Source organism: Peromyscus eremicus, chromosome 7 (genome assembly GCF_949786415.1).
Source record: "Peromyscus eremicus chromosome 7, PerEre_H2_v1, whole genome shotgun sequence".
Classification (NCBI taxonomy): domain Eukaryota; kingdom Metazoa; phylum Chordata; class Mammalia; order Rodentia; family Cricetidae; genus Peromyscus; species Peromyscus eremicus.
The window spans coordinates 104067152-104094328 of NC_081422.1; the positions used below are offsets into that span (position 1 = coordinate 104067152).

Below are 27177 nucleotides of genomic sequence, written 5' to 3' on the forward strand. Positions count from 1 at the left end.
TTGGCCACAGAGTAGGTTTATTATTTCAGTAGCCCAGAGCTGAAAGATGTCAGGTTCCACAAAGGAGCAGAGCCTGACCTGAGGCCTGCAGGGCACCTCCATCTGGCAGAGTGAAGGCAGCAGGGATGGGAGACGTAGTGTAAGGACCAGGGAAGCAAAGCCCGTTCAGGTCTTGTTAAGTGTCCAGAGTGGATCCAGGAGGCTTAGGGGGTCATCCGTAGGCTGGGCAGCCCTCAGACCCTGTCCATTGTGGGCCTGTAGAAAGTTCTGCTTGCTCATCCGTTGCTTTCCCCGCAAAGAGCTGTCCAGTGAAAATGCCTCTGGAGTCAGAGAGGCCAACAGCTCCAGGGATGAGGAGGGGGGCCCTAAGCTGGGGGCTTCAGGCACTGGTGGCTCCTCCTCTGGCTGTGGGGCTTCAGGCAGAGGCGAAGAGAGAGGGGGAGGAGAGGAGGATGGGACAGGGGTAGGTTCTGGAAGGCTGGCTGGTGGAAGACCTGGGGTTTCTACAAGGCCCGGGAGGCTGGCAGCTGGGGAATCCAAGCCACCTAGGGGCCGGATGCTGAGCTTGGCAATGGTAGCCTGGATGGAACTGATGGATACATCTCCACCGAGGACCAGATCCTGGGAGTCCTGAGGCAGGTGATTCTGAGAAGGTAGAGCTAGTAAGAAGACAGTTTCACCAGGTTGTGACTGTCCCAGCAGAGCCCTCAAGGAACTACCCTTACCTTCTGACTGATGCTCATGCTGGCCACGGGCTTGCCTGGAGGGGGCACACCATGGCGCTGTAGAACCTGCTCCACATGTCTCACCAGTGCCTCATGGCAGAACCTGAGGTGCAGCTAGAAAGACACATTTGGTCTAGTCAGCTGCGTAGGGGCCGTCCTCAATGGGCAAGACCCAGCTCAACCCAATCCACCCACTCACTTTTTCCTGCAGCATGTGTTTTCTCTGCTGCCTCATCCGCCTCACCAGCTGAGGCAGCTCAGGAATCCCGTTCCCAGCCTCTACCTCCTGCACCGCTGCATACAGCAGTGCGAAGGCTCCTGTGCGGCCCACTCCAGAGCTGTGGCAAGAAGGAAAGCATAAGGCCAGGCTAAGAGCCCATGGGGTAGCAACCCTCCTTCAGGTGGGTGCCAGCTCCCTACCTGCAGTGTACAACAATAGGTGTGTGCAGAGGTCGCTGGTGCAAATAATGTGCATGTACCTCCTGGATGAAGCGCAGCAGGTTGCCAGGACTGTCTGGCAGGCCTCTGCAGGGAAAGGACAGGTATGAACCAGGCCTGATGTGAGAGGCCTTCACCCCCAAGCACCCAAGGAGTTTACCCCAACTCCCACCATCCAGAACAGTGAACGCACAACTCAGGCCAAGTAGGGAAGTGGAGGTGCACAAGAGAGCGCTTGAGGCTCTGATCACGGAACTGCAGGCTCAGCACCCGCTCCACATGGGTTTCGGTAGTGCGAACACTGCTCAGTGCCACGCTCAGGGCTCCGTGCACCATGGGCTGGCCCCTCTCAGTGGGGAAGTAGCGTGCCACCTTTTGCTGAAGAACAGACAAGATAGTTAAGGCTAGCTTTCCCGGACTCCCTGCCTCCCCACTCCATAATCTCCTGAATACCCATCTAGGCTCTTACCTTTTCCATTTCTGCCTCAGACACCAACATGACAATGACTGATACTTTCTGTTCATGCACCATGAGCCAGAAATCAGCAGCTGTGCCAGGCAGTGGGGCCTGGGTGGCCACTAAGGGTGGACAGTATGGTGAGAGCCCCTCCACACAACTAGCATTGATGTAGTCATCTTTGCCTGAGCGCAACACTACACGGTTACTGTCATAGGGCATAACGTCCTGGTGCCGGTTCTTCAGCGAGTAGCAGCGGGCAATAGCAATGGATCGACCTCGGGCATCATGTTCCTGTGCCTCTTGCAACTCTCTCCAGATTGCATCCAGTGCTCCTACATCCCCCAGCTGTCCCCGAAAGGTCTCCAGCTCCTGCTGCAACTGCCGCAGCCTCTCAGGATGTTCATAGGGGTCCTGCTCAATCAGCCGCAGGGCCTGTGGCCGACGGCCTTCAGCTGCATCTACCTTGGTAGGCTGCAGCAGGGGCTGTCCACCCCCAGGAGGCTGAGTACCTCCATGCTGGCTCTCAGGGCTAGAAGACAGCAGGTCTGCAGCTGCAGCACCTCGGCGCAAGCACGGTGGTGGCTCTGCTGTTGGAGGCCTTGAAGGTACTGGACCAGGCCCTGGCGATGGGGCAGGTGAAGGCACCAAGTGGGGACTAGGGGTGGGCTGACTGGCTGGTGGGGGGCCTCGAATAGAAACAGGAGTTGCCGGAGGACCCAGGGGCCTAGGGGAAGGGGCAGGGCCATATGCCAGGGTGGGGTGAGGATGAGGAGGCCCAGGGCTAGGGAAAGGCAGAGCTCCCGAGTGTGGGGGAAGAGGGTCTTGAGATGGGCCTGGATAGAGCTGGCTGTGCACGGTGGGTGAGGGCTGCCCCAAGACACCAGGCTGAGGGGTAAAAGGGTAGGGAAGTGGAGGAAGGATCCTTGGGGCCTGAGATGGGAAGAGATGTGGATGCTGGAATGGAAGGGGTTGTTGTGGGGGTTGTGGCCCAAATGTTGTTTGTGGGGGTGGGGGTTGGGGTTGGGGCTGAGGCTGAGCTTGGGGCCCAATCCTGGGGGCTGAAAAGCCTGTGGGGATCCCAGGAGGGAAGTGGTGCTGTGGTGGAGGGCCTGTGAGGTGCTGCTTGGTCCCCATAGAAAAAGTATAGGGTGTGGGCAGAGGCTGTGGTTGGGGAACAGGCTGGGACACAGGCTGAGGCACTGGAAAGCAGGGCTGGGGAAGAGCTGGGGTAGGGTTTGGCCGTGGTGCTGTATGGCTAGAGATAGGGGCCTGGACACTATCTACGGTGGTGGTAGCTGGCCGAACTGCCATGGCTAACTCAGGTCCTGAGAACTGGGGAGGTGGAGCAGAGGGAAGACCTACAACTGGCGGAGGTGGCCCTACCCCCACATAGGGACTGCTTACAACTCCATGCTGGGGAGAGGATCTGGGTACAAGGCCCAACTCCGATGTGTAGGCGGGGGCTGGGTAGAGGACTGTCCCAGATGCCACGGGCACTGCAGCCCTAGGCTGCATCAGTTGAGTGGGGCCTGAATAGGTTCCAGGGGGTAAGGGTCCTGAGAGATAGTGGGCTGCTGGGCCTGTGGAGCTAGGGTAGGGGCCAGGAGCAAAGTGGAGTGGGGCAGTAGTTCCTAGGAATGGGTCAGGCAGCCGGGAGCCAACCACCATATCAGGGGGCAAGCTGCGCAGCTCCTCAGGTGTGTCTGCAGTCTCTACTGCCTCACCCTCCTCACGGCGGGCGAGCAATGGTTTGGGGGCTGTGGGCCGAGGTGGTGGTGCCTTCTTCTTCAGCTCCCTAAGGGACAGGCAGGGAAGTAAGACCAGCTTCCATAAACCAGGCTGGCCTGGGCTGGGTCCACAATGAAACTAATGCGCACACCCACCTGTCCAGGAGCTGCTGGCGGGCAGCCTCTTGGGCACGACAGATGGACTGCGCCCGTTCCAGCAGGGTGGCTACCTTGCTTTCCAGGTCTGCATAAAAGTCCTTGCCTTCCTGGGACTTCTTCATCAGGTCCTCATAGGCTTCATAGGAAGCCACCAGGGTCTGTAGTGTGGAATTCCACCTTGGTGGGCAAAAGGAAAAGCCAGGATGAGGCTAATTGTAGGGACAGAGCTCCAGATGGGGCTTGGGGTAAGAACAACGGCAGACACTGACTTTTGGTCCAGCTCACTAAGCACCCGCCGCACAGCTGCATACTGCACATTGGCCTCAGTCAGTGCCCGGAGGACATTGTCCTGGGCAGCCAGGTTCTGCTCCAGGTACACCTTCAGCTGATCATACTTCTTCAGCTGTTCCTCAAACAGTTTCTGTGGGAAGACGGGGGACAAAAAAAAAAAAAAAAAAAAAAAACACTAAGGAAGAAGCCCAGAAACAGAGCCCTCTCTCGAAGCTCATCCAACCCACCTTCATCTCTGAGTGGTCAGTGGTGACCAGGGAGGCAGTGATGTCATCCTTCTGGATCAGCTCTCGGAGCTGCTGCTCCAGGGACACACGCTGGTCCCGCATCTCCTGCACCTTGGCTAGGATGCGCTTCAGGTTTTGCAGCACAGCTTTGTCCTCTGAGGGCAGCAGCAATCAGTGAGGCCGAAGAAAACCCAGCTCCAAGCCTCTCCTGCTAGCAATGGGCGGGGCTTACCTGGGGTAAGGGCTGGCGTGGGTAGGGCAGCCCGCACCTGGTCCAGTGGTCCACTGAGCAGGCGCAAGTTACCAATGTGTAGATTCATAGCGCGGTGCAGCTCGCTGTTGGTGAAGGAAGCCTTTTCATGAACTTCCATGTACTTGGCCCACTCTCGCCTCACCTCTACGAGCTCAGCCTTGGCCGCGGAGGGGCCAGGGGCAGCCCCAGCCTGACCCAGGGTCTCCTGCAGTTTCTGCTCCTGCAGCTCATCTTCCTCCAGCAGATCCCTGATGTCCTTGAGGGAGGCCTCCACATCCGTGAACACACCTGATAGCACTGAAGGGTATGGGGGGTAGCCACTGAGGTAGGCAAACCAGGCACCACTCAGCCCTCTGCCCACAAGACACAGAAATGCCCACTTGGATCAGAGCTTGTTTCCCAGCACTTGCTAAACTCCACAAATACAAGAAGCCCAAGGTTCACTGATCTACAGAAGCATGTGGATGGTGCATGCCTGGGCCAGGGCTTCCCCAGCATCCTCAGTGGAGGAGGCCACGGCAGATGACTTGCATGCTACCCACTGTACCTGTCTGCTTCGTGCTTTGCTCACCCTGCATAGACTGGACAAGGTTCTTGACGGTGTCAGGCCGGACACTGAGTGCCGCACACTTCTCCATGAGCTGGGGTGGAATATGGTTGTAGGCATCTAGGTTGTCTACTGTCTCAGGGTCAAGCTGCATTGAGTCCATGAACTGACTAGGGAAGGGAGAGGGAAGACAGTAGGATCAGATGACAATTGGCTCTGACCCAATTCCTTCCACATGAAGCCTGCTAGCTGACCCCTCCAGTGGAACTAGACTGAAACATGGACTGGCAGGCTATACCAGACAATGATAGCGACGATGAGGCAGGACACCCTCCACAGCACATCAACACTCCAAAATCTCAATCTAGACTCTGGGCAGGGAGGCAAGAAATCTGGTGTGTGCCCTACCTCCCACCGCTTGTCCCACACTTACTCTAGGACCTCATTCTTGTCTTCAATCTTAGCCAGCATTTCCCGAAGTAGCTTGGCCTTCTCCTCGCTAAGGAATAAACAGACCAGTTGCTGGAGACCTATATACTTGAAGGACCTCAAGGACCTCTGTATCAAGCAAAGGAGCTGGTCCCTCCTACATACCTGTACAGTGATGAGGCCTCATGGGCAGCCATAGGTACCAATTTGGCAAAGATATCGGGACCTGTAACAGCTGGGTCTGTGGGGTTCACTGGCAAGGGCTTCACCAAGGGGGCTCCTAAGAGCAGGGAGTATCACAGAGATCAGGTCCATATGAAGACTCAAGGCAGATCCTCCCTATTCCATCTTCCTTTGCCACCCTACTCCTCAGCTTCCCCTCAGCTATCAGACCTTTCACAGGCTGAAGGGTATCCAGTGCTGGCACAGCCTCGTGGTAGATAAAGTCATTGTCCTTCTTGGCAGAATTATATCTGGGAATGGCAGGGGGAGAGAAATCACAGATTACCAAGGATCCACACACTAGACTCCCACGTAGGCCACTGCTCCCTGGCACTGTTAGCGTCCTCCCAAGGGTGCAGAAGAACAAGATATTTAAGAAAAACCTGACAACCCTAGTCCCACATACTTACTTTCCCCCAATGACATCCATAGCAAATCGAAGTGCATCCTGCACAGTGTCAGGCTGGCCCTGGAGAGACGAAGAGATAACCAAGGCCAGTGTTGAGATCAGTCAGCTCAGCTAGCCTTGCCATCTGCCTTCATGGCTCTGAAAGGCAGTCACACTCATTCAGCTTTACCTTGGCCAACTTGATAGCTTCATTAAGCTTGTCCAGGGCACTCTGGAAGTAGGCCACCTGTGGAGGGCAAAGCCTGATCTGTCCCATCCTCTTGGACCCTAATGTTCCATCTCCCCACTTTGTCCTACTTGATGATTGGATCACTGGTCATATGACCAGCAGCTCAGGCAGCAGATGCCAGCCAAGCCAATAGCCCCAAACAGCTCCACCCTGTAGCTTATACCTCCAAAGAGTCATCCTCCCTATAGGGAGCCCATCCTGTCTCCTCAGACCCCTAGGAATGAGGGCTACAAGGTGGGAAAGATGGAAAGCCTACGGAAAGGTCATGATGGCCTGGCACATGGTGAGGAAGATGAGGGGTCAAGGGGGAGCAAAGAGGACCACCTCCAGGATGATGTAAAGACAGAACCTTAAAATCCTGGAACATGTCCTGAGGGTCCCCCTTACCCACAGTCCACTCACCCGTTCCCCAAATTTCTGTTGCTCCTCAGCCTGCTTCCCCATGTGCAGCTAGGAAAGAAGAGGAGGCATCATGACTTGCTGCCTGAGCTACAGCCACCCAGCCCAGGCCACAACCAGTAACTGCTTGCCTTACATGAGCCACAGCTGCAAAGTAGTAGATCTTCATCTGGACCAACTTCTTCCAGTCTTTCTGGATACGGCCCAGCAGGGAAGCGGTTTCAGGGTTTTCCAAGGCCCGGCATGCCTCCTTGTAGTAATCTACCACCTAGGAATTGGGATCAGTTCAGTCATCAAGGATCAGGAGCAAAGCAAAAACTCATCCTCAGCCCTGTTCCTACCTGTGCACTGATGCGGGCCACTAGAAAGCTCTTCCGGTTGTCCAACATGGACTTCTCCAACAAGCACTCCTGAGCCTGGCCCTGGAGCAACAAGTGCAGGTCAATGCCCTGTTCACCTGAAGGTCCTTCTCTTCTTGGGAGCCAAGGGATGGACCAAAATAGTCCCTCTTGGCTGCTCTCTCTTCTAGTCTCCTCAGCTCCCAGAATTACCACCCTGTGCCTGATCTACCTGGAACTCAAAAGACCCAATGCCAAGGCCTCCTTCCTGCCTCTCCCTTACTACCTGCAACATGACTGGCCCAGAATCTAGATGAACTGCCTCCTCCCTTAGCCATTTCTTCTCCAATTCAACCTAAAGTTAGGGGTGGTGGCTAACTTCATGACTAACCCCAAAAAGACTGAGGCAGGAGGATTGGCCATGATTCTGAAGCAAGCCTGGGCTACACAGTGAGTTTCAGACCAGCCTGAGCTACAAAATGTGACCTCATCTCAAAACAGAAAAACAATTTGGCTCACCAGCATGAGGTTGACATTGAGAGTGAGGATCTGGCGACTCATGTCTACACTGAAGGCCTGTGGGAAGTGCTCACGCAAGTAGGCAAAGGCACCCGCTGCGCACTGGAAGTGGGTGCAGGAGACTTTCATGCCCTAGGAGGGAAGAGGTGAAAGATGGCCACTTCCGTAAGGCAGGAATCATTCAACTTCTGGGAGCTGAGAACACTTGGTGTCCTCCACAGCACACCCACATGCCCACACTGCCCCCTCCCCAGTCCTTACCTCCTCAGACACCCGCTTGTCCATAGCCCCCAGCATGGAGTGCAGTGCACCTAGAGGGGCAGAGGACATTGTTAGGAGAGCCTGGAGATGCTGCCCAGGCTGCCCCCACCTGTGCTGAAACTGAAGCCGAGGGGCACCTGTTGTCATCCCGTCAGAAAAACAAGTCGAGAACTGGGCCACATCCTTTCTCCTGTTATCACCTGGCCAGGGGGTAGAAGAGGGAGGAGCCCCTATGCTTTCCCCTCAGCCAACAGCCACACTGACTTGAGGGGCAATCTAAGGCCAGCCTTATCCTCTCAATCTGAAGCCTTAACAGGGGAGTGAGTGATACTGTCCAGGCAAAGAAAGGCCATGACTCCCTGCTGGAGTGCACAGGGACAAATCTGTGGTAGTCAGACTGGCAGACTAGCTCTTCTAAACAGTGACTTCCCAGGGGCCCAGAAAACAGCAGAAGTGCCAGTGTAGCCATGGTAGAGGCAGAGGAGGGGTCAGAACGCAGGTATCTTCCTTTCAGCCATAGACTTTTTGGCCATCTGACCTGATGAGCTGAGACCCAGGGCTGGCAGGGCTTGGCATAGGGCCCATGGAAGGATCAAGCAGCTTACCAAGGTTGTAGAGAATACAGGCCTGCTCGTACTTGATGTCTTCATGGGCCACAGACTTTCCTGAGAAGATCTCAGTCCTGCAGACATGCATCTCAGTCATCTAGAGGGAAGGACCTGGCCTAGGCCCAAGGGTCAGGGAAGGGGACCAACCACTCCAGTATGAGACAGAGGTCTATGGGAGACCACACTAACACTCCCCATCCTGTGCAAGGAGAAAGGAGAGGGGAAGGGATCATGCCTACCACCCAAGTATCCCAGCTGTCCAAGCACCTTCTAAGTTCTCAACTTCCCAGCCCAGCCTACCAGCTCTCACCAGGTGACAGCTACAGCGGCCTCCTGGCCTGAGCCCATGGGCACCCGACTCTGCAGGTAGTGTAGCTGGCCAAGATACTTTCGAAGGACACTGCAGCCCTCAAAGTCCCGTGCAACACGAATAGCATTCTGGGAATTAGGATGGAAGGAACAGGCTCACCATCATTAGAGATTTCAAAAAAAGCTCTATCTACACCTACAGTTGTTAGACATACCATACGGCCAGCCAAGGCTGGTAGACGGAGTCTGTCCACATTTCTAGAAGATACTCTACAATATGCTTTAAAATTTTGACTATATTCGACGTTAAAAAATATTTTATGCATGTATGTGCATCACATGTGTGCCTGGTGTCTGTGGAGGTCAGAAGAAGGAACTGGATCCCCGTGAACTGCCATGCAGGTGCTGGGAACTGAACCTGAGTCCTCTAGAAGAGCAGCCAGTGCTCTTAACTGCTGAGCCATCTCTCCAGCTCCTATGTTTAACCTTTTCCCTTCTACCTATGTTTAACTTTTAACCCACAGTTCTATATCTAAAACTGAACAGTAAGAGACATCCAGGAAATCCAGACATGATGATGCACAGCTGTAATCCCAGAGCCCAGGAGGATCAATCATTCGAGGTCATTCTTAACTATACAGCAAGTTTGAAGTCAGCCTGAGTTACATGAGACCTTGCCTCAGAAAAATGATTCATGGAGGGCAGATATCCAAGAGGGGGGAAAAAATCCTTGACTGCATTCGAGGGCATTTCTCACAGCATTATCAGATTAAAAAACTGGATGCCACTAGACTTGCCATTAAAGAGGACTATTTACATGAACTATGTCAAGGCTACTTACACAAGAAAATATTCCTCAGACAAACTAAAGACAGGTTGTTATGGATATACTATGACTTCTATGACATACAGACAAAAAAAATAATCTAACAGATAAATCTATGGCCTCATTTCTGTACAAGCATAGGCTATGCAAATAAATATACGGACCAAAAAGGGAAAAAAAATCCAGATGACTATACCTCAAAATGCTGACAATGATTATCTACGAAGTGATTTCTCTCTGTATGTATAGTGTGTGCAGGTGCACATACCAGAGGTTGACATCAACTATCTATAACTCGCCACCTTATCTTTTGAAAACAGAGAAACCCAGAGCTCTCCAACTGGCTACCTATCTCCACTCCCCTGACCTTTCACCCCCCTGCCAAGCACTAGGGTTACAAATGCGCATGACCACACCTGGTATTTTATATGGATTTGGGGGATCTAAACCCAAGTTCTCATGCTTGCATGCCTGGCACTTAACCAAATGAGCTATCTTCCCAGCCCCAGTTTATTGTACACACACACACACACACACACACACACACACACACACACACACAGATACATACATGCATATTTATGTAGAGAGAAGGGGGGCAGATACGTGTCTGATATAGACATAAATTTTCCTTTGCTCATATATTCTGGATATTAACTATTTTCAATTTTTATAGTAACAAACCTTTCTATTTGGGAGGAAAAAGAAACAGAACAAAGGAATCCTTTGTTCACATTTTGAAAAGCAGACTATATAACTATCAAGAAGCAGGTGCCCAGTGAGGAATTGGGCTTAAAACACCATAAACTTTCCCTTGTCCCACCCCGAAGAAGGGACAAGAGACCCTCACTAGGATGCTAATAGCTGATTCAGAGCTCGTAGCAAGGGTGCTCTCAGCATGTACACACTCCTCCGTGTGCCTGACATGCCTCATCCTTTACCCGACACTGATTAGGATGACTATTAGTAATTAAAAAAATAAAATAAGCCAGGCATGGTAGTACATGACTGTATTCCTAACACCTGGAAGGCAGAGGCAGGAAGATCAGGATCAAGTCTTATTTCACTACAGAATAAGTTAAAGGCCAGCTTGGTCTACATAAGACCCTGCTGGGGGTGGGGGGCAACACTTCCCAAAAAACAGTCAGCAAGGATGTTTGCATACTTGTAAACCAAGGAGGCTGGAGGAGGATCACAAGTTCCAGGCCAGCCAAAGAGCAAACACTGGGAGAATGGAGAAATTAGGATGCTTGTGTACTGCTAGTGGAGATGTAAAATGGTGAGCCACTGTGCAAAATTACAGTGTGGTGATTCTTCAAAAATCCCATCTATTACATATTCAGTAATTCCACTTCTGAGCATACACCCAAAAGAACCAAAAGCAGGCTGTTGTAGTGATAATTCCTACCCACGTTAACAGCAGTTTTGTTTTGGCTTTTGTTTGTCTTTTGAGACAGGGTTTCTCTGTGTAACAGCTCCAGCTGTCCTGGAACTCGATTTGTAGAACAGATTGGCCTTGAACTCACAGAGTTCCACCTGCATCTGGGATTAAAAGTGTGTGCCACCATCACCTGGGACTTTTTTTTTTTTAAAATGTGGGCTCGAAGCTGAGCAGTGGTGGCACACGCCTTTAATCCCAGCACTCGGGAGGCAGAGCCAGGCGGATCTCTGTGAGTTCGAGGACAGCCTAGTCTACAGAGGGAGATATAGGACAGGCACCAAAACTACACAGAGAAACCCTGTCTTGAAAAAAAAAAAAAAAAAAAAAAGGGCTCGAGAAAGAGTGTCACTATAGCCTAGGCTCACACTCAGCCATCCTGCCACTGCCTCCTAAAGCTGGGCTTACTAGTGTGCAACACCATGCTTGACTTCAAGAAAGTGTTTCACAGTTTCTCTTTGGTATTGACAATTGCCAACATCATGACTATTTATTAAGAAAATAAGGGCCGCTGAGGATGGTGGCACACACCTTTAACCCCAGCACTCAGGGGGCAGAAGCCAGCCTGGTCTACATAGCCATCTCCAGGACAGCCAGAACTACATAGAGACCCATCTCAAAAAACAAAAATAAAACCAAACAACAACAGAAAGAGTTACTTAATAAACACAGCACTGAACTGTAGGGATAGCGCAGTGGGTACAAGCACTTGCTGTGAACCCCGTCCATCTGAGTTCAGTCCCTGGAACCCATGGCAGAAGGGGAGAGCAGACTTTTGCAAGTTTCTGTGATTGCCACACAAATGTGCAAACATGGCCCCACTCTTGTGTGTGCAAACACACAAAAAAATTTAAACAAGGTATCATGAGATTTCATTCACTAAGCAAAGCAACAATGAACATTCCAGGTGGGATAAGACAGAGCAGGATGGCATCAGATTTAGTTATATTACTCAGAACTGCAAACAACTTAAACTTTTAAATTACTTATTCTGGAATTTTCTATTTAGTATTCTGGAATACAAGTGACTGAAAGTAAGTGAAATTTCAGAAGGCGAAACAACAGATAATGAAGAAGCTGCCATATCTGAGATCTTATGGGCCTGACAAAAGACAATGTAGAAAAACAACAACAACAACAAAATCCAACAGACTGAAAATATGCTGAATTCTTATACATGAATGTTTCAAAATGGTTGAAAATATGGGGAAAGGGGAAATTAAAACTGTTTTAAGTTTTAAAAAAAACACCTTAGAGCTGGTGTGATGGCACATGCCTTTAATCCAGCACTTGGGAGGCAGAGGCAGGTGGATCTCTGAGTTTGAGGCCAGCCTGGTTTACAGAGTGAAATCCAGGACAGCGAGAGCTACACAGAGAGACTTTGTCTCAAACAAATAAACAAACCACCAACAACAAAAAACCAAAGGAGTCTGTGGATATTCAGCTGGTAGAATCCTTGCCTGGCATGAATAAAGCCCTGGTGTGATCCAGGATCACATAAACTGGAGATGGTTACTGTAACCTCAGCCCTGAAGATGAGGAGGGAGGATCAAAACTTCAAGATCATCCTCAGCTACATGAAGTTGTAGGCCTCTGTGGGTTCATGAAACCATGTCTCAGAAATAGCTAGATGGCACAACAAGTAAGAACACTTGATATCAAGCCTGAAGACATGAGTTCAATCCCCATTACAGCAAAATAACTAAGACTTAAACATAAAGGGACAATGCCTATAGTCCCAGAACTTTCAGGACCGAAGGCCAGCCTGAGCTACACTGAGACCCGTGGGGAAAGAAAAAGTAAGTAAAATAAAATCCTTTTTCACCTATCAGACTGTCAGAGTTAACACAAAAACTTTTCTACCAGCATTTTGATGCTTCTGTAGACTAAATAAATAATTAAATAAAGTGAAAATTAGTAAATTAAAATATTGACCACAGTAGATGGTAGAGGGGTGTGTGTGTGTGTTTTAAATACTTCTTTAGCAAACCAATTCCATTTGTACCAACATAAAAATACTCCTACCTGTCTGAGTAACTCCAACTTCTTCAGTTCCTCATTGTAGGCTTCTGGGTTCTCTCCGTAATTCTTCAGGACAAACTAGAGGAAGAGGAAAAAAAAAAAAAAGAAGTGGTAAGGAAGATCTGCAGATGTGCCCCGAGTCTGAGGCAGTCGCCAAAGCTCAGCCTCAGCTATCAACAGCACACAGGAGCTGACCAGGACGGCCTCCTCCTCCTCTGAGCCCATGAAAATGAAGACTAAATACCCTGTGCAAACACCTCAACAGGTCCCTCACATGCTATAGCCTTCTTAATAGACACTAGGATTCTACCAGCTTAAGGAGCAACGGGTCTTAACTAGCTGAAATAGAGCCCTATGAAGATCTCAAAGGGTCACTAACTTAAACCTCCTTCAAGAATCCTTTGTTCTAAAATCACAGGTATAACCCTAAACTCAAAGTACACATAGGCAAGAGGCTCCAAACAAGCACAGGTGCAAACCCCACTCCCACCCACCTACATGGCAGGGAAGGGCACCAATGACTCTCAGGAAAGGCCTGGGGGGGGTGATGAGAAATGAGCCAGCGTGGAGTGGGATATTCAAATAAAAACAACAGGGCTGGGGAGATGATTCAGCAGTTCAGAGAATAGGCTGCCTTTCCAGAGGATGTGGGTTCAGTTCCCAACACCCACAAGACAGCTAACAAGCATTTGTAACTTCAGTATCAGGGAATCCAGGGCCCTCTTTGGGTCTCCCTTCACAACGTGGTGCATAGACACACATGAAGGCAAATACTCGTACATGTAAATAAAAACATTAATAAATCCTCAAAAAATACCTAAAAACAACAGGGATGGAGTTGGCTCAGCTGGTACAGTGCTTCCCTAGGACGCAGGGCTTGCTGCTCTTGCTGAAGACCTAGGTTTAGCCTCCTGCTAGCAACTACATGGTGGCCCACAGCTATTACTCCAATTTCAGAGGATCCAATGTCTTCTCACCTACACGTGGTGCACATATGCACATCCAGACAAAACATTCATAAACATGAAATAAAAATAAACCCTGCTGGGCCATGGTGGCACACGCCTTTAATCCCAGCACTTGGGAGGCAGAGGCAGGCGGATCTCTGTGAGTTCGAGGCCCGCCTAGGCTACAGAGTGAGTTCCAGGAAAGGTACAAAGCTACACAGAGAAACCCTGTCTCGAAAAACCAAAAACCAAAACAAAAAACCCAAATAAACAAGCCTTAAGCCAGGCAGTGGTGGTGCACACCTTTAATCTCAGCACTCAGTAGGCAGAGGCAGGTGGATCTCTGTGAGAGGCCAGCCTGGTCTACAAAGAGAGTTCCAGGACAGCTAGTGCTACACAGAGGAATCCTGTCTCGAAAAAACCAAACCAACCAAACAATAAATAAATCTCAAAAAGTAAAACAACTAAAAATAGGATCGGCAAGTTGGTTGAGTTGGTGACATCAGGTTCTTGCCATAAAAGCCAGTGACGGAGTTCAATCCTCAGGACACAAATAAAGATGGCGGGGAGAACGGACACTACAGTTGTCATCTGACCTCCAGGGCATGTGTACCCCACAGCACACCCTCACACTCCACATACCTAATTTTAAAAAATAAATAAATGTGGGTAACGAAGATTTGGATGACTTTCAATTTTTTTCAGTATTTGAAATTTGGGAAACAAATGACTCAAAGAGTTGCTGAGGAACTAAGGTATCTGAAAAGATCTACTCTCTCAGTAGACTCCTGAAAAGAGAAAAGCTATGAAAGAAATCTACCAAACAAATATTCAACTCCGCGAACATAAAGCCAGTATTTAGAGGGTTCCCAACCAATCTGAAGCTGATTTACTGATTCCCAGGTAACTTCACTCTGATCTATTCAACCCCCACCTAATCTACAAATAGAAAATGTGTCCTAAGTCAACTCCTGTGCAGTGAGAAGGGTCAGGGCTTGCCCTTGGGTTAGAAGAAGGAGGAAGTGCAGCCTCAGAGGCTCTGTGGGACACAGCTGAAGGAATCAGACACCATAGTCCTAGAAACAAGAATACTGTTCCTCCAAGAATGAGAAGCAGCAGACACTCGCCAAGTTCCTATGACAGGCTAGCAAGGTCCTCAGCACCTCAGTCTTACCAGCTCCTTACCACAAGGCAAGAGATGGATCTAGTCTCCTCATCATTGATGAGAGGATGAAGGACTGAGGCAAAGAGGTCAGGACATTTGCCAAGATCACAGCATTAGTGTCGTAGCTTTCATTTCTGTGGCTGTGATAAAAACTGACCGAAAGCACTTGGGAGGAAAGGGTTTCCTTGGCTCCCACTCTCACATCACTGTCTGTCACCGAGGGGAAGTCAGGGCAAGAATTCAAGGCAGGAATGTGGAGGCAGAACTGAAGCAAAGATTATGGAGGAACACCGCTTACTGGCTAGATGCCCCTCACTAGCTCAGCCCAGGTCCACCCGCCCAGGGATGGCATTGCCTAGAGTAGCTGGACCCTCCTACATCAATTATCAACCAGGAAAATGCCCCACAGATGTGCTCTCAGGCCAATTCCTCAAATGAGAACTCCTTTCCCCCAGTGGTCAAGTTGACAGAACTAACCAGCAGTTAGTGACTGATGCAGCAACAACCAGAATCCAAACATTTGGCCCCACTGAAAAAGAGGACAGAAGGCAGGCAAGTCTTAATGGGACTCACATGGTGGAAGGAGAAACCCAACTCCTGTGGGTTGCCCTCTGACCTCCACATGCACTGTGGTGCAAGCATCCACACACATGTAAACACATATACACACTAAATAAGACTTAATAACATTTTTAAATTTTATTTATTTGAGTTTTTTAAATTTTATTTTATTTGTATTGGCATCAGAGCCCCTGGAATTGGAGTTATAGACAGTTGCAAGCTGCCATGTGGGTGCTAGAAATTGAACCTGGGTCCTTGGAAGAGCAGCCAGGGCTCTTAACTGCTGAGCCATCTCTCCAGCCCCCTTATTTGGTTTTTCAAGACAGGGTTTCTCTGTGTAGCTTTGGAGCCTGTCCTGGATCTTGCTCTGTAGACCAGGCTGGCCTCGAACTCACAGAGATCCACGTGCCTCTGCCTCCCAAGTGTTGGGATTAAAAGCATGCACCACCACTGCCCAGCCAACATTTTTTTTTTCAATAAGAGTAAAGAAACTTGCTGAAATTCTCAAGTATATGGAACAGTAACCTATCTATCTAACCACAGTCTATGGCACTGGTCTGACCTAATGTAACTTGGGAAAACAAGCCTGTAGCAGACCCAAGAGTAAGAAAACTGAGACAATGGTGTAGCTACACCAACCAATACTGAGAGAACTTCAAAAAGTGTCAGGCTTCCCTTGAACTCTGTGCTTGAGATGGAAGCTGTTTACTGTGATTAAATTACACTCCCAATGAAGGTTTGGGAGAGAGAAAAACAAAACAAAACCACAACACTGGATCCTTTTGTCAGATAAGAAGCAGGTCTGGGGCTGGAGAAATGGCTCAGCAGTTTAGAGTACTTGTTGATCTTTCAGAGAACCTGCATTTTATTCCCAGCATCTACATGGTGGCTCATAACCAATTCTAGTTCTAGAGGACAGGAAGCCCTCTTCTGGCCTTTGCAGGCTAGGCATGCACATGGTGTGCATATACATATGCATATGGAATAAAATAAGTAAATAAAAAAGAAACAGATCTCAAGTGAAAATATGTTGAGAGATCAAATCTACTGAAGAAGGAAAAGAAAAGAAGGCATTGTAGGAAACAAATTCTTCTCCTTTTTTTTTTTTTTTTTTTTAAATCATAGAAGAGTTTTTCCATTTCCAGCCTGGTGTGGTGGATAATACCTATAATCTCAGCACTTGGGAGGCAAAAGCAGGAGGATCAGGAGTTCAAGGTCATCCTCAAATCTGAGGCCACCAGCTATATGAGACCCTGAAACACACACACACACACGGGTAATGGGAGGGAAGAAGAGTGTAGTGGCTGGTTTTGTGTGTCAACTTGACACAAACTGGAGTCATCAGAGAGCAAGGAGCCTCAGTTCAGAGAATGACTCAACTTACTTTTTGGTCATAATGTTTTACTGTAGTGCTAGAAATCTTAACTAAGACAGAGTGCTGTGGGATGTTCTGTATGTTAAATGTGTTGCTCTGATTGGTTAATAAATAAAATAAAACACTGATTGGCCAGTAGCCAGGCAGGAAGTATAGGAGGGACAAGGAGAGAGGAGAATTCTGGGAAGTGGAAGGCTGAGGCAGAGGGACACTGCCAGCCGCCACGATGAGAAACAGATGTTAAGATACCGGTAAGCCACGAGCCACATGGCAACTTATAGATTAAATAGAAATGGGTTAATTTAAGATATAAGAACAGCTAACAATAACTAATATTGTAAGCAATATAAGTATCCTTGTGTTTATTTGGTTGGGTCTGAGCGGCTGCGGGACTGGCGGTGGGTGAGAGAGATTTGTCCTGACCATGGGCCAGGCAGAAAAACAACAGAGGTTAGGAGAGAAATAAAAAGAAACAATTTTCGTTTCAAGGCTACTTCACATCCAGAAAGTCCTAGGAGTGCACCTGAGTTTCTGTGGATTTAACAAAATTTGGATAAACTGGGTTGTGTCCAGGATGGCATGGTCCATAGACTTGTTGTGGATCTGGGCTTAGTTTTCTGTTGTTTTCACCTGTAAAAGGGGTTAATGTTATCTGCTATACTGCTTCACAGAGCTGTCATAAAGACTTGAGCTAGGTCCTAAACAGAAAGAGTATGCTCAGCTGAAAATATCCTTTATGGTATGGCAGACCTGTACTGTACTAAGATTCATAATCATGAACTCTTCTCATGTGTTAATCTTTTCAAAATGATAAGATTCCACATCACAGCTGGTTGTAGTACAGCCTTTCATCCTAGCACTACTGATGTGGAGGCAGGTGGGTCTGAGTTTGAGGCCAATCTGGCCTACATAAGTTCAGAGATACCCTTTCTCAAAAATAATCTAAACCACAAATGAGAGATGTGTGATTAGTATCTGATCATTCACAGTCCTGAAGGTCACTCAACTCTGAGGGGACAGGGGAAGAGGTCAGCTTCTACTGACAACACTTGTTCTGTGCTGTTACTCTTCTAGTAACAAATGACACCAAACTGTGCCACTAATGATCACTAGAAACAAGAATTCTGAATCATGCCACTACCTGCAGATTAGAGAAATGGAAAATCAGCAACCAACAATGGGGCAGTAGGACCCTGTCTTAGTTAGGGTTTTATTGCTATGAAGAGACACCATGACCATGGCAACTCTTATAAAAGAAAACATTTAACTGGGCTGACTTACAGTTCAGAGGTTTACCCTATTATCATCATAGTGAAAAGCATGGCAGCATGTGGGCAGACATGATGCTGGAGAAGAGCTGAGAGTTCTCCATCTGGATCCGCAGGCAGCAGGAAGAGACAGTGAGCCAGTAACCCTGGCTTGAGCTTCTGAAAACTCAAAGCCCACACCCTAGTGACACACTTCCTCCAACAAGGCCACACCTACTTCAACAAGGCCACATCTAATAGTGCCACTCCCTATGGGCCTATGGGGACCATTTTATATTCAAACCACACACCCCAAGCCAGATTTCCTGACTCCTGATCTTAGGAACAGTCCCTCTACCTCAGTCTCTTCTACTAGCATGTTCTCATTCTGCATTACTCTTAATTTGATATAATGCCTTCAAATTTCACTGCACTAATTAAAGCAATACACAAATAAGGCATTAAAAGGTTATCACATGGATTTTTTTTTTTTTTTTCCTGAGACAGGGTTTCTTTGTATAGCCTTGGCTGTCCTGGAACTCGCTCTGTAGACCAGGCTGGCCTCGAACTCACAGAACTCAGAGATCCACCTACCTCAGCCTCCTGAGTGTTGGGATTAAAGGCGTGGGCCACCACCACCTAGCTCAAATGGAACTTTTTAAAAGCCAGTGTCTCACTGTTGTCTAGGCTGGATGTGGACTCCTAGGTCTAGGAGATCCTCCCACTTCAGCATAGATATGGCTGGGACTGTAGGTGTGCACCAAAACCACATCATGGATATTTGGTTCATCACATACACTGTTCTTTTACTTTTTTCTTTCTTTCTTTTTTTTTTTTTTTAAACTCCCCTTCCATTTCCAGAGTTGAATCAAATCTAGGTCACTCCTTGGGCTTTACTACAAAAATGCACATAAAATTAAGTCTACATACACTATTGTTACTTTATATAATGTATGTTCAGTTGCTGAATTTCAAATGAAACAACACTTTATTCAGACGAAGGAGTGGTGCCAAGGAAAGCTTTCAGCCCCTTGGTCCATGTCAGCAAGCCTGATAATTATAGGCCAAAGGTACAGGGCATGAGGACAGACTTTTTAAGTCCTCTCCTAGTCTGACCACCCACAATACTCAAAGCCTCCCTCCATGTTGCTTCTCAATGGCCCTTTGGTCTGAATAGCATCAGGGAGAAGATTCAAGTTACAACTCCCAGAGGGTGCTAGAACTAAACTGGTTATTCAGCCAACACTGACAAGCACTCCTTGCACACAATAATTTATTAATTCTCAAACTGGGAGTGCTGGCTTACTCCTATAGAATCCTAGCATGAGGCAAGTGGTGACAAGATCAGGTGTCAAAGCCATCTCTTGGCTATAGAGCAAATTTAAAGCCTACCTATACTACAAGACCCTGTCTCAAAAAAACAGGAGTGTTGGGAGGGGAGGTAGGTAGGTAAAGTTCAGTTAGTAAAGTGCTTGTCACACAAGCAAGCATGAAGGCTTACGTTCAATTCCTAGCACCCACATAAACAACTGTACACAGTGCCACAAGTCTGTAATCGCAGTGCTGAAGAGGTGATAGAGATCCCTGGGGTTTGCTGGTCAGCTGACCTAATCCACAAACCCCAGGTACCAGTGAAAGACCTATCTCAAAAACTAAGGTAGACAGCTAGCCTAAGGAACTATACATGAGGTTGGCCTCTGGCCATCACATGCACACATGTGCACCTGCAAACACACAAACATGGACATGACAAAGAATTTTACTTTCTGAGAAAAGAATCTGGTTTACATCAAGTGGTGGTGGCAGTTCACACCTTTAATCCCAGCACTCAGGAGGCAGAGTGGCCAGCCCGGTCCATAGTGTTGAGTTCCAGAATAGTCAAGGCTATACAAAGAAACCCTGTCTTGGAAAAAACAGCACCCCCACCAAATCTGGTCTAAACCCTGAGCGAAATGTATACAGACTTCTGGTGTTTGAAATTAGATCAGGAATGACCATGGACCATTCAGTTCATCTGTGCTGGGGGTCATCCTGCATAACACAAGAAGACAGACAGGTTCAGGCAGACCAACTGAGTCTTTCCATCTGCAACAAGAGACAAAAACAGATCAATACCACAGATAACTGATTTCACGTCCTCCACTGGTGGGCATCCAGAGAATGGTTTTTTGTTTTTTTTTTTTTTGGGGGGGGGCTTCTGTTCCTCACATTTACCTGTTCTGTGGGAAATCTAGAAGAGAGAAAAATTCCACAAAGCTGAAAAACCAGATGTGAACAAGATGAGCAGTGGGAAGAAGCAATGAGCATGTGCTTTCCAAGGTCAAGTCAACTGGCAGGACCAAAGACCTGTCTGAATCAGGAAGCCAGGCAGATGAAGGGATTCTAAAAAAGCATGGCTTAACTGGGGTTAAGGAGCAGGAGAAGAGAACTCAATAATGACCTAAGCAAGGCAATAATCGGAGTAAAGTTACAGGGGCAGGCTGCAGTGAGCTGGTGACAGGCCTCAAGAGCAGTTTTCCAGAGGACTCTGACAGGAAAAGGAGCAGAGTGAAAGGAGAAACCAACGACAGGCACAGCGGCTACCTACCCAGCACTGGCAGTGGATGAGTAACTACATGAATCATTAGAAGGTAAGTGCTCTATTTTCAAAACCTTCCTAATGCTGTGATAATTTAATACAGCTCCTCATGTTGTGGTGACCCCAACCATATGTAATAGGCACTCAATGAAAGAACAAGGAGGGATACAGCATGCAGCCTAAGTGAGCCTGACTTCTGCTCCAGTGTAGCTGGTTAAGGATTGGTGTTTGGAAAGAAATGACTTTCAATATTAACTAACACACGTGGCCAAATCATTCACTAGTAAACAGCCCAAGAGTCAGGGCTGGAGAGATGGCTCAGTGGTTAAGAGCACTGGCTGCTCTTCCAGAGGACCCAGGTTCAATTCCCAGCAACCACATGACAGCTCACCACTGTCTATAACTCCAATTCCAGGGGATCCAACACCCTCACACAAATGTACATGCAGGCAAAACACCAATGCACATGAAATAAGTACATAAATCTTAAAAGAAAAAAAAAAAGAGTCATCTTTAATTCATTTTCAGTGAGTCAGCCCTCTGGGCCCCCAAAAGAGTAATATGGTACACAGGGGTTGGTGATGTAGCGCACTGATAAAGTATTTGCCTCATCTGAACCCCTGGGTTCAACCCCTAGTACTGAAAAGTGGGTGTGGGGTGGGGGTGCACAGCTCAAGGTCAGTGCTTGTCCACTGAATTCTCACGTGAGCCCAAGTGTGCCAACCTAGTTTGGCACTGCAGTTCAAAACAAGCTTACAATTCTCTTAGCTCCCATTTCACATAAAATACTGTTAAAAGAAAAGCTAAATTTAAATTTAATGGAGTTTATTTGAGCAAAAGGATAGACACAATGATTTGTGAACAGGGCATTCCTCCAAACAGCTGCTTCAGAGAACTGCAATCTACACCATGATGCGACATTTGAAAAGACACTGAAGCACAGAAAACAACTTAGTTACAGTGTAATCAACCAGCCAACAGTTATACCTTAACTACTTAAATGTCTGCAGTTTAGTTAATTGGCTACAGGGCTTCCTGCCAACAATCAAAGCTAATGTCACTTGTACATGCTAATGTCACAGTGTTCACTGGGGCTGGGGATGGCAGAGTACACAAGGCCCAGGGTTCAACCTCACCAAACACCAAAAGCCTGTACTGGTGGGGTTTTTTGGGTCCAATGCAAGTGTCTAACACAAATCTCCTTGCGTTGGTGCTCTCAGTACCCTATAGCTATTTCTACTCTTATACTAAATTGCTCAAACTTTGAAATTTCCTCTACTAGACTATGGACTCCTTGTGTTAGTGGTGGTGGTGGTGGTGGTGGGCTGTACTATAGGGATGTAGGTCAGTGACAAAGCACTCGCCTAGCATGTACAAGGCCCTGGGTTCAATCCCCAGCACCACTAAAAATAAATGAATGAATGAATGAATGAATGAAAATGAATGAATAAGGCTTTGGAAGACTGTCTTAATTAATTAAGACCTATATTGCCAGGTCTCAGCATAGTTTCACAGGCTGATGAAAACAGAACCAATTTTTACTCCATCTCCCTCTGAGATTAAATTCAACCCGTTACCACAAAGTCAACAGTAGAATTTCTGCAATTTAGGGCATGGATAGAGAATGACAATCAGACCAGAGGCAAAAAGTAGGATGGGGACACTATAGTTAGGGAAGGGAGAGTCCGAGGCTCTAGATCAGTGGTTCTCACCCTTCCTAATGCTGTGACCCTTTACTACAGCTCCTCATGTTGTAATGACCCCCAACCATAAATTATTTTCGTTGCTACTTCATAACTATAATTTTGCTAGTTATGAATCATAATGTATATTAATGAGAGCAGCTGGTAGCAAAATCCATGGGAGTATACAGCAGTGACAATTAAGAGTTCAGAAGGTCAACCTATCAGAACTAAGGGTTCTGTTAGAGGAAACCATTATGCAAGGCGTTATGGAATTATTGTCTTTTGAATGAATTGGCTGTTTCTTGTAAACTTCTTGTGCAATAACAGCTATGATTCCCCCCATTTACCATGCATTTCCATGTTATGTATACATGTGAGCTCATGACTGCACCCCAATCTTGGGCACAACTTGCCCTATACATTTGGGGTATTTTGATAACTTTCCCCAGCTGTGTTTATTTTTCATTAACATACATTTCATCTAAGATACCTTTTTATCTAAGTACAAGTGCAGATAGATAAACATTAGCTCATCTCACTCACAGACAGAGAAAATAACCACTAGCAATTAAATCCTTAACTCATAAGCCGGGCAGTGGTGGCGCATGCCTTTAATCCCAGCACTCAGGAGGCAGAAGCAGGCATATCTCTGTGAGTTCGAGGCCAGCCTGGGCTACAGAGTGAGTTCCAGGGAAGGCTCCAAAGCTACATGGAGAAACTGGTCTCAACAAAACAAAATAAATCCTCAACTCCTTACCATCATCCCGACTTATTTACTCAAGACCTTTTACAATTCCCTAATTGATCTCAGCCTTTAGTTGACTCTATAGGAGAACTCCCCTTTGGGTTGTAATTGGAAGCTGACAATTATTGCTTTATGATCGGATCCTTATCACCTTCCTCTGCGACCCTGAAAACTTCAAATCTCGCATTGCATTGCCAAAGAATTACTGCTTGTGTATATATAAGGCTCCCCCACCGCACTTGGAGGGAATTGATTTAAAAGAACAGAGATGAGAACAAGATGGAAAGAACTAGGTAGAATAATGAGAGAGCAGCAGAAGGAACAGAGAGGAGCTAAGTATGAAAACGGAAAAGAAACTGTGTAGACAGGATTGACTGAGAAGAATAAAGTGAATGGACTAAAGAACTCAGTGTGCTTAGATTCACTGAATATCCCTCAGATTAGAATCCCCAGATGGTTGTTAGACTCTTCCATGGACCCTGGGAGAAAACAATAAAGGCTGGACCTTTACTGTTTTCGGTAGTAAATATCTGTGTTTTCTGATGCTCTTAGGTGACCCCTGTGAAAGGATTATTCAATCCCCAAAAGGATCATGACCCACAGGCTGAGATGGTCTAGTGACTTCTGCAGAATCTCCTCTGACGTCTAGGTAAATGTGTTTTTTTGTTTTTGTTTTGATACAGAATCTTACTACATAGCTCTGTCTTGGAACTCACTCTGTAGATCAGGTTGCTCCTGAACTCACAGAGATCCACCTGCCTCTACTTCCCAAGTGCTGAGACTAAAGATGTGTATGGCCATGGCCAGTAGGAATTGTATTTCTAGAGCAACACCTCTCACTGAAGGCAAGGTGCTCCCAGGGTTTTGGGTACATGAATGACCACAACAAGAAAGGCTACATTCAAACAAAAATCTCCTAGGCCTTAGTGTGGTGGCACTTGCCTGTAATCCTAGCACTAGGAAGGCAGAGGCAAAAGAATCAGGAATTCAAACCTAGCCTCTGCTATATAGCAAGTTTGAGGCCACAACTGCCTGTAATACTGTAAGACCCTGTCTTAACCAATGCCCCCTATCTACCCTTCCCCCCCCAAAAAAATCTAGTTTTGGAACTGAGGTTATGTTTTGAGACAGTGTTTACTATGTAGCCCAGGTAGGTCTTGAATTCAGTCTTCCTGCCTCAGTCTTCCAAATTCTAAGATTACAGATATGTAACCACCATATTTGACTAGGCTGAGATTTTCTTTTTCATTATTATTAATGTATATGTGGGTGTGAGTATGTGCATGTAAATGCAGGTGCCCTCAGAGGCCAGAAGAGGGAGTCTGATCCCGTGGAACTATAGGCAGTTTTGAGCTGGCCCACCAATATGGGTCCTGGGAATCAAACTCCAGACTTCTGCAAGAGCATGATGTTCTATTTTCTACTGGCCATCTGTCTGACCCCTGGGCTGAAATTTTTCCATTTAGGGTCAACATAATCTAAATCTAATTGAAATTCCCTCTAGACTGTCTTTCAGTCATTTGAGAAACATTTTCCTATGTAGTGGGTATTAAGCTAAAGGAACACAGAGATGCCCTTCTGGTATCCCAGCTGAATATGGGGTTAAAACATAGCACATATAGAAGCAGAGTATTGTGGCGAACGCCTTTAATCCCAGCACTTGAGAGGCAAAGGCAGGTGGATCTCGTGAGTTCAAAGCTAGCCTGGTCTACATAATGAGTTCCAGAATGGCCAGAGATACATAGTGAGACCCTGTCTCAAAACAAACAAACAAACAAAAAAACAGCACATTAGGGCCAGAGAGATGGCTTAGGCAGGGTCAGGGGGCAAAGGCACTTGCTGCCAAGTCTGGCTACCTGAGTTAAATTCCCTGGATCTGATAGTGGAAGGAGAGCACTAACTCCTGCAAGTTGTCCTCTGACCTCCACACAAATGCACTGCCATGCCTGAACCCATACATCTACACACACCCAGATAAATATTAAAAATAGCACATAGCAGTGGTGGTGCACACCTTTAATCTCAGCACTTGGGAGACAGAGGCAGGCACATCTCTATGAGTTCAAGGCCAGCCTGGTCTACAGAGTGAGTTCTAGGACAGCCAGAGCTGTTACACAAAGAAACCTTGTCTTGAGGGAGGAAAAAAAGTACATATAACTATTGTCAAAGAAAGGATGAAGGGAAAGAAATTCAGAAAAGGGAAAGGCTAATCCAGATAAAAGGATTAAGGAAAGCTTTGTGGAAGACAGAGCTTCAACTGGACCTTGAAAGCTGGATAGAACCCATTCACAGAGATTAAAGAACAGCCCTATAACTTAAGGGGCAAAAATGAGAGCTCTTTTAGGTAGAACAGAGGTTCTCAACACGTGGGTCACAACCCCTTTGGGGTTTGCATATCAGATATCCTGAATATCATTTACATTACAAGTCATTTGAGCAGAAGGAATTCCACAATCAAAGGCACATTAAGGAGAAACAGCCTGTTAAGGAAACAGGAAATAATAATTATGAACAGAATGTGGAATACCTGTATCAGGAACACACAGATCATACATATATAACAGGACGGTGACAAATGCTCAAAGAATTAGGCTATGTCAGGGGACTCCTCAAGGGAAACTGAAAATACTGCCTTGACTCTGTATTCAAGGGGTCAGCATACTGAGTCTCTATCTTTCTCCCTCGGCTTTGACACATTTTAGAAAAATTCACCTCGTATTTGCATGAAAAAGAAGATGGGTAGAAATTAACCAAATTCTGTAAATTTAGATCAATTGGTTTAATACGCTGGTCTTACAGATGAAAAAGGGGTCTGGGCTTGGGGGTGGTGTACCTCTGTAGAGCACTTGCAGGCTCTGGATTTGATAATACCCACCCCTCCCAGACACCCAACTGAACTCATCCCATCCCATCCCCACACATACAAGCAGTTAGTGCAAGTGAAGATGTGAGAGAAACTACTTCCAAGCCCGTTTTCTTTCCCCTACTTCTTTCTCCAAGAACCACGGAGTGGTGAAAGATTATAGACTAACAGCTGCGGTGCTACACCCAAGGCTCCTCACCTGTAACAGCTTCCCACCTGCCCATTTCTTCTATGGCCCTCAGTGCTCTTTGGGGACCCTTCCTAACGCAGTGGCTATCTTGGAGGGTACCCAATTCCCCATCACCACACCTGATCCTGCCCCAGAAACTCCTTGCCTCAGTGAACTCCAAACGACTACTATCCACCCAGCACAATGACTAACAGGATGCCTCCAAGAGCTATAGCGTGACTCAAGCCTTCTTATCAACAAAAAAACCTGTGTCTTTTGGTCCAAAGACTCTTTGGAACAGAAATTTTGTAAGGAGACCACACAGAATTGGAAGGTCTGACAGACCGACTACACACACACACACACACACACACACACACACTCACTCACTCACTCTCTAGGGGCCCGGCATTCCTACAGGCCACTGGGGTTCCTGTCTTAAAACACACATTCTTTCCTAGTCCAGCCGTCAACTGGGAGCCCACCAACGCTCGGGCCTAGCGTGGACTCTGCACACCCTGGACCGCCATACTGCCCATGGGGGCTTCCTGGCCTTGAAGGGACAGGGCAGAGCTGGGTCCGGAACGTCGCAGCGAGGAAACACGGAGCCTCGGTAGAAATGCAGGTGGTCTAGGACAGAAGTCGGAAAGCAGATTCCCACCAGGATGCAGTGCCAGTCGGGGAGAAGGATGATGTGCGGGCACGGGAAGAGAGGGCCATCCTAAGGAAAAACGCCTGGCCCGACTTGCGACCGAGCCCCGGGAGGGACAGGCGCGCAGGGGGCGTCACGCGCGGGCAGACGACGGAGAACCGCGGCAGAGGTGGGCTCACCTTCTTCACCGCGGACTGGAAGTGGAAGTCACCGGCCTCCTTCAGGTCCAGCCAGATCATGGGCATCCGGGGCACGGCCTCCATGGCGGAGAGCGCCTAGCGGCCACTGGGCCGCTCCCCTCCCAGCTCCAGCTGCTGCCTCAGCCGCGCGCGCAACCCCGCCCCTCCACGCCGG

The 27177-nt window shown here is 47.7% G+C and overlaps 1 protein-coding gene across 1 annotated transcript; it reads right to left on the reverse strand.

The window, feature by feature from the left end:
• Ptpn23 (protein tyrosine phosphatase non-receptor type 23) lies at positions 1-27177 on the reverse strand. Its single transcript, XM_059268745.1, has 25 exons — positions 27003-27177; positions 12840-12914; positions 8552-8679; positions 8239-8315; positions 7634-7683; positions 7373-7504; positions 6857-6937; positions 6652-6783; positions 6519-6566; positions 6057-6113; positions 5889-5947; positions 5650-5729; positions 5422-5536; positions 5261-5326; positions 4852-4997; positions 4260-4577; positions 4028-4182; positions 3779-3930; positions 3507-3686; positions 1633-3418; positions 1357-1541; positions 1146-1250; positions 925-1063; positions 726-839; positions 1-645 (listed from the first exon to the last, which is right to left on the reverse strand). Exons 1-25 carry the CDS (start codon positions 27084-27086, stop codon positions 166-168), a joined length of 4944 nt encoding a protein of 1647 aa, XP_059124728.1. The 5' UTR covers positions 27087-27177; the 3' UTR covers positions 1-165.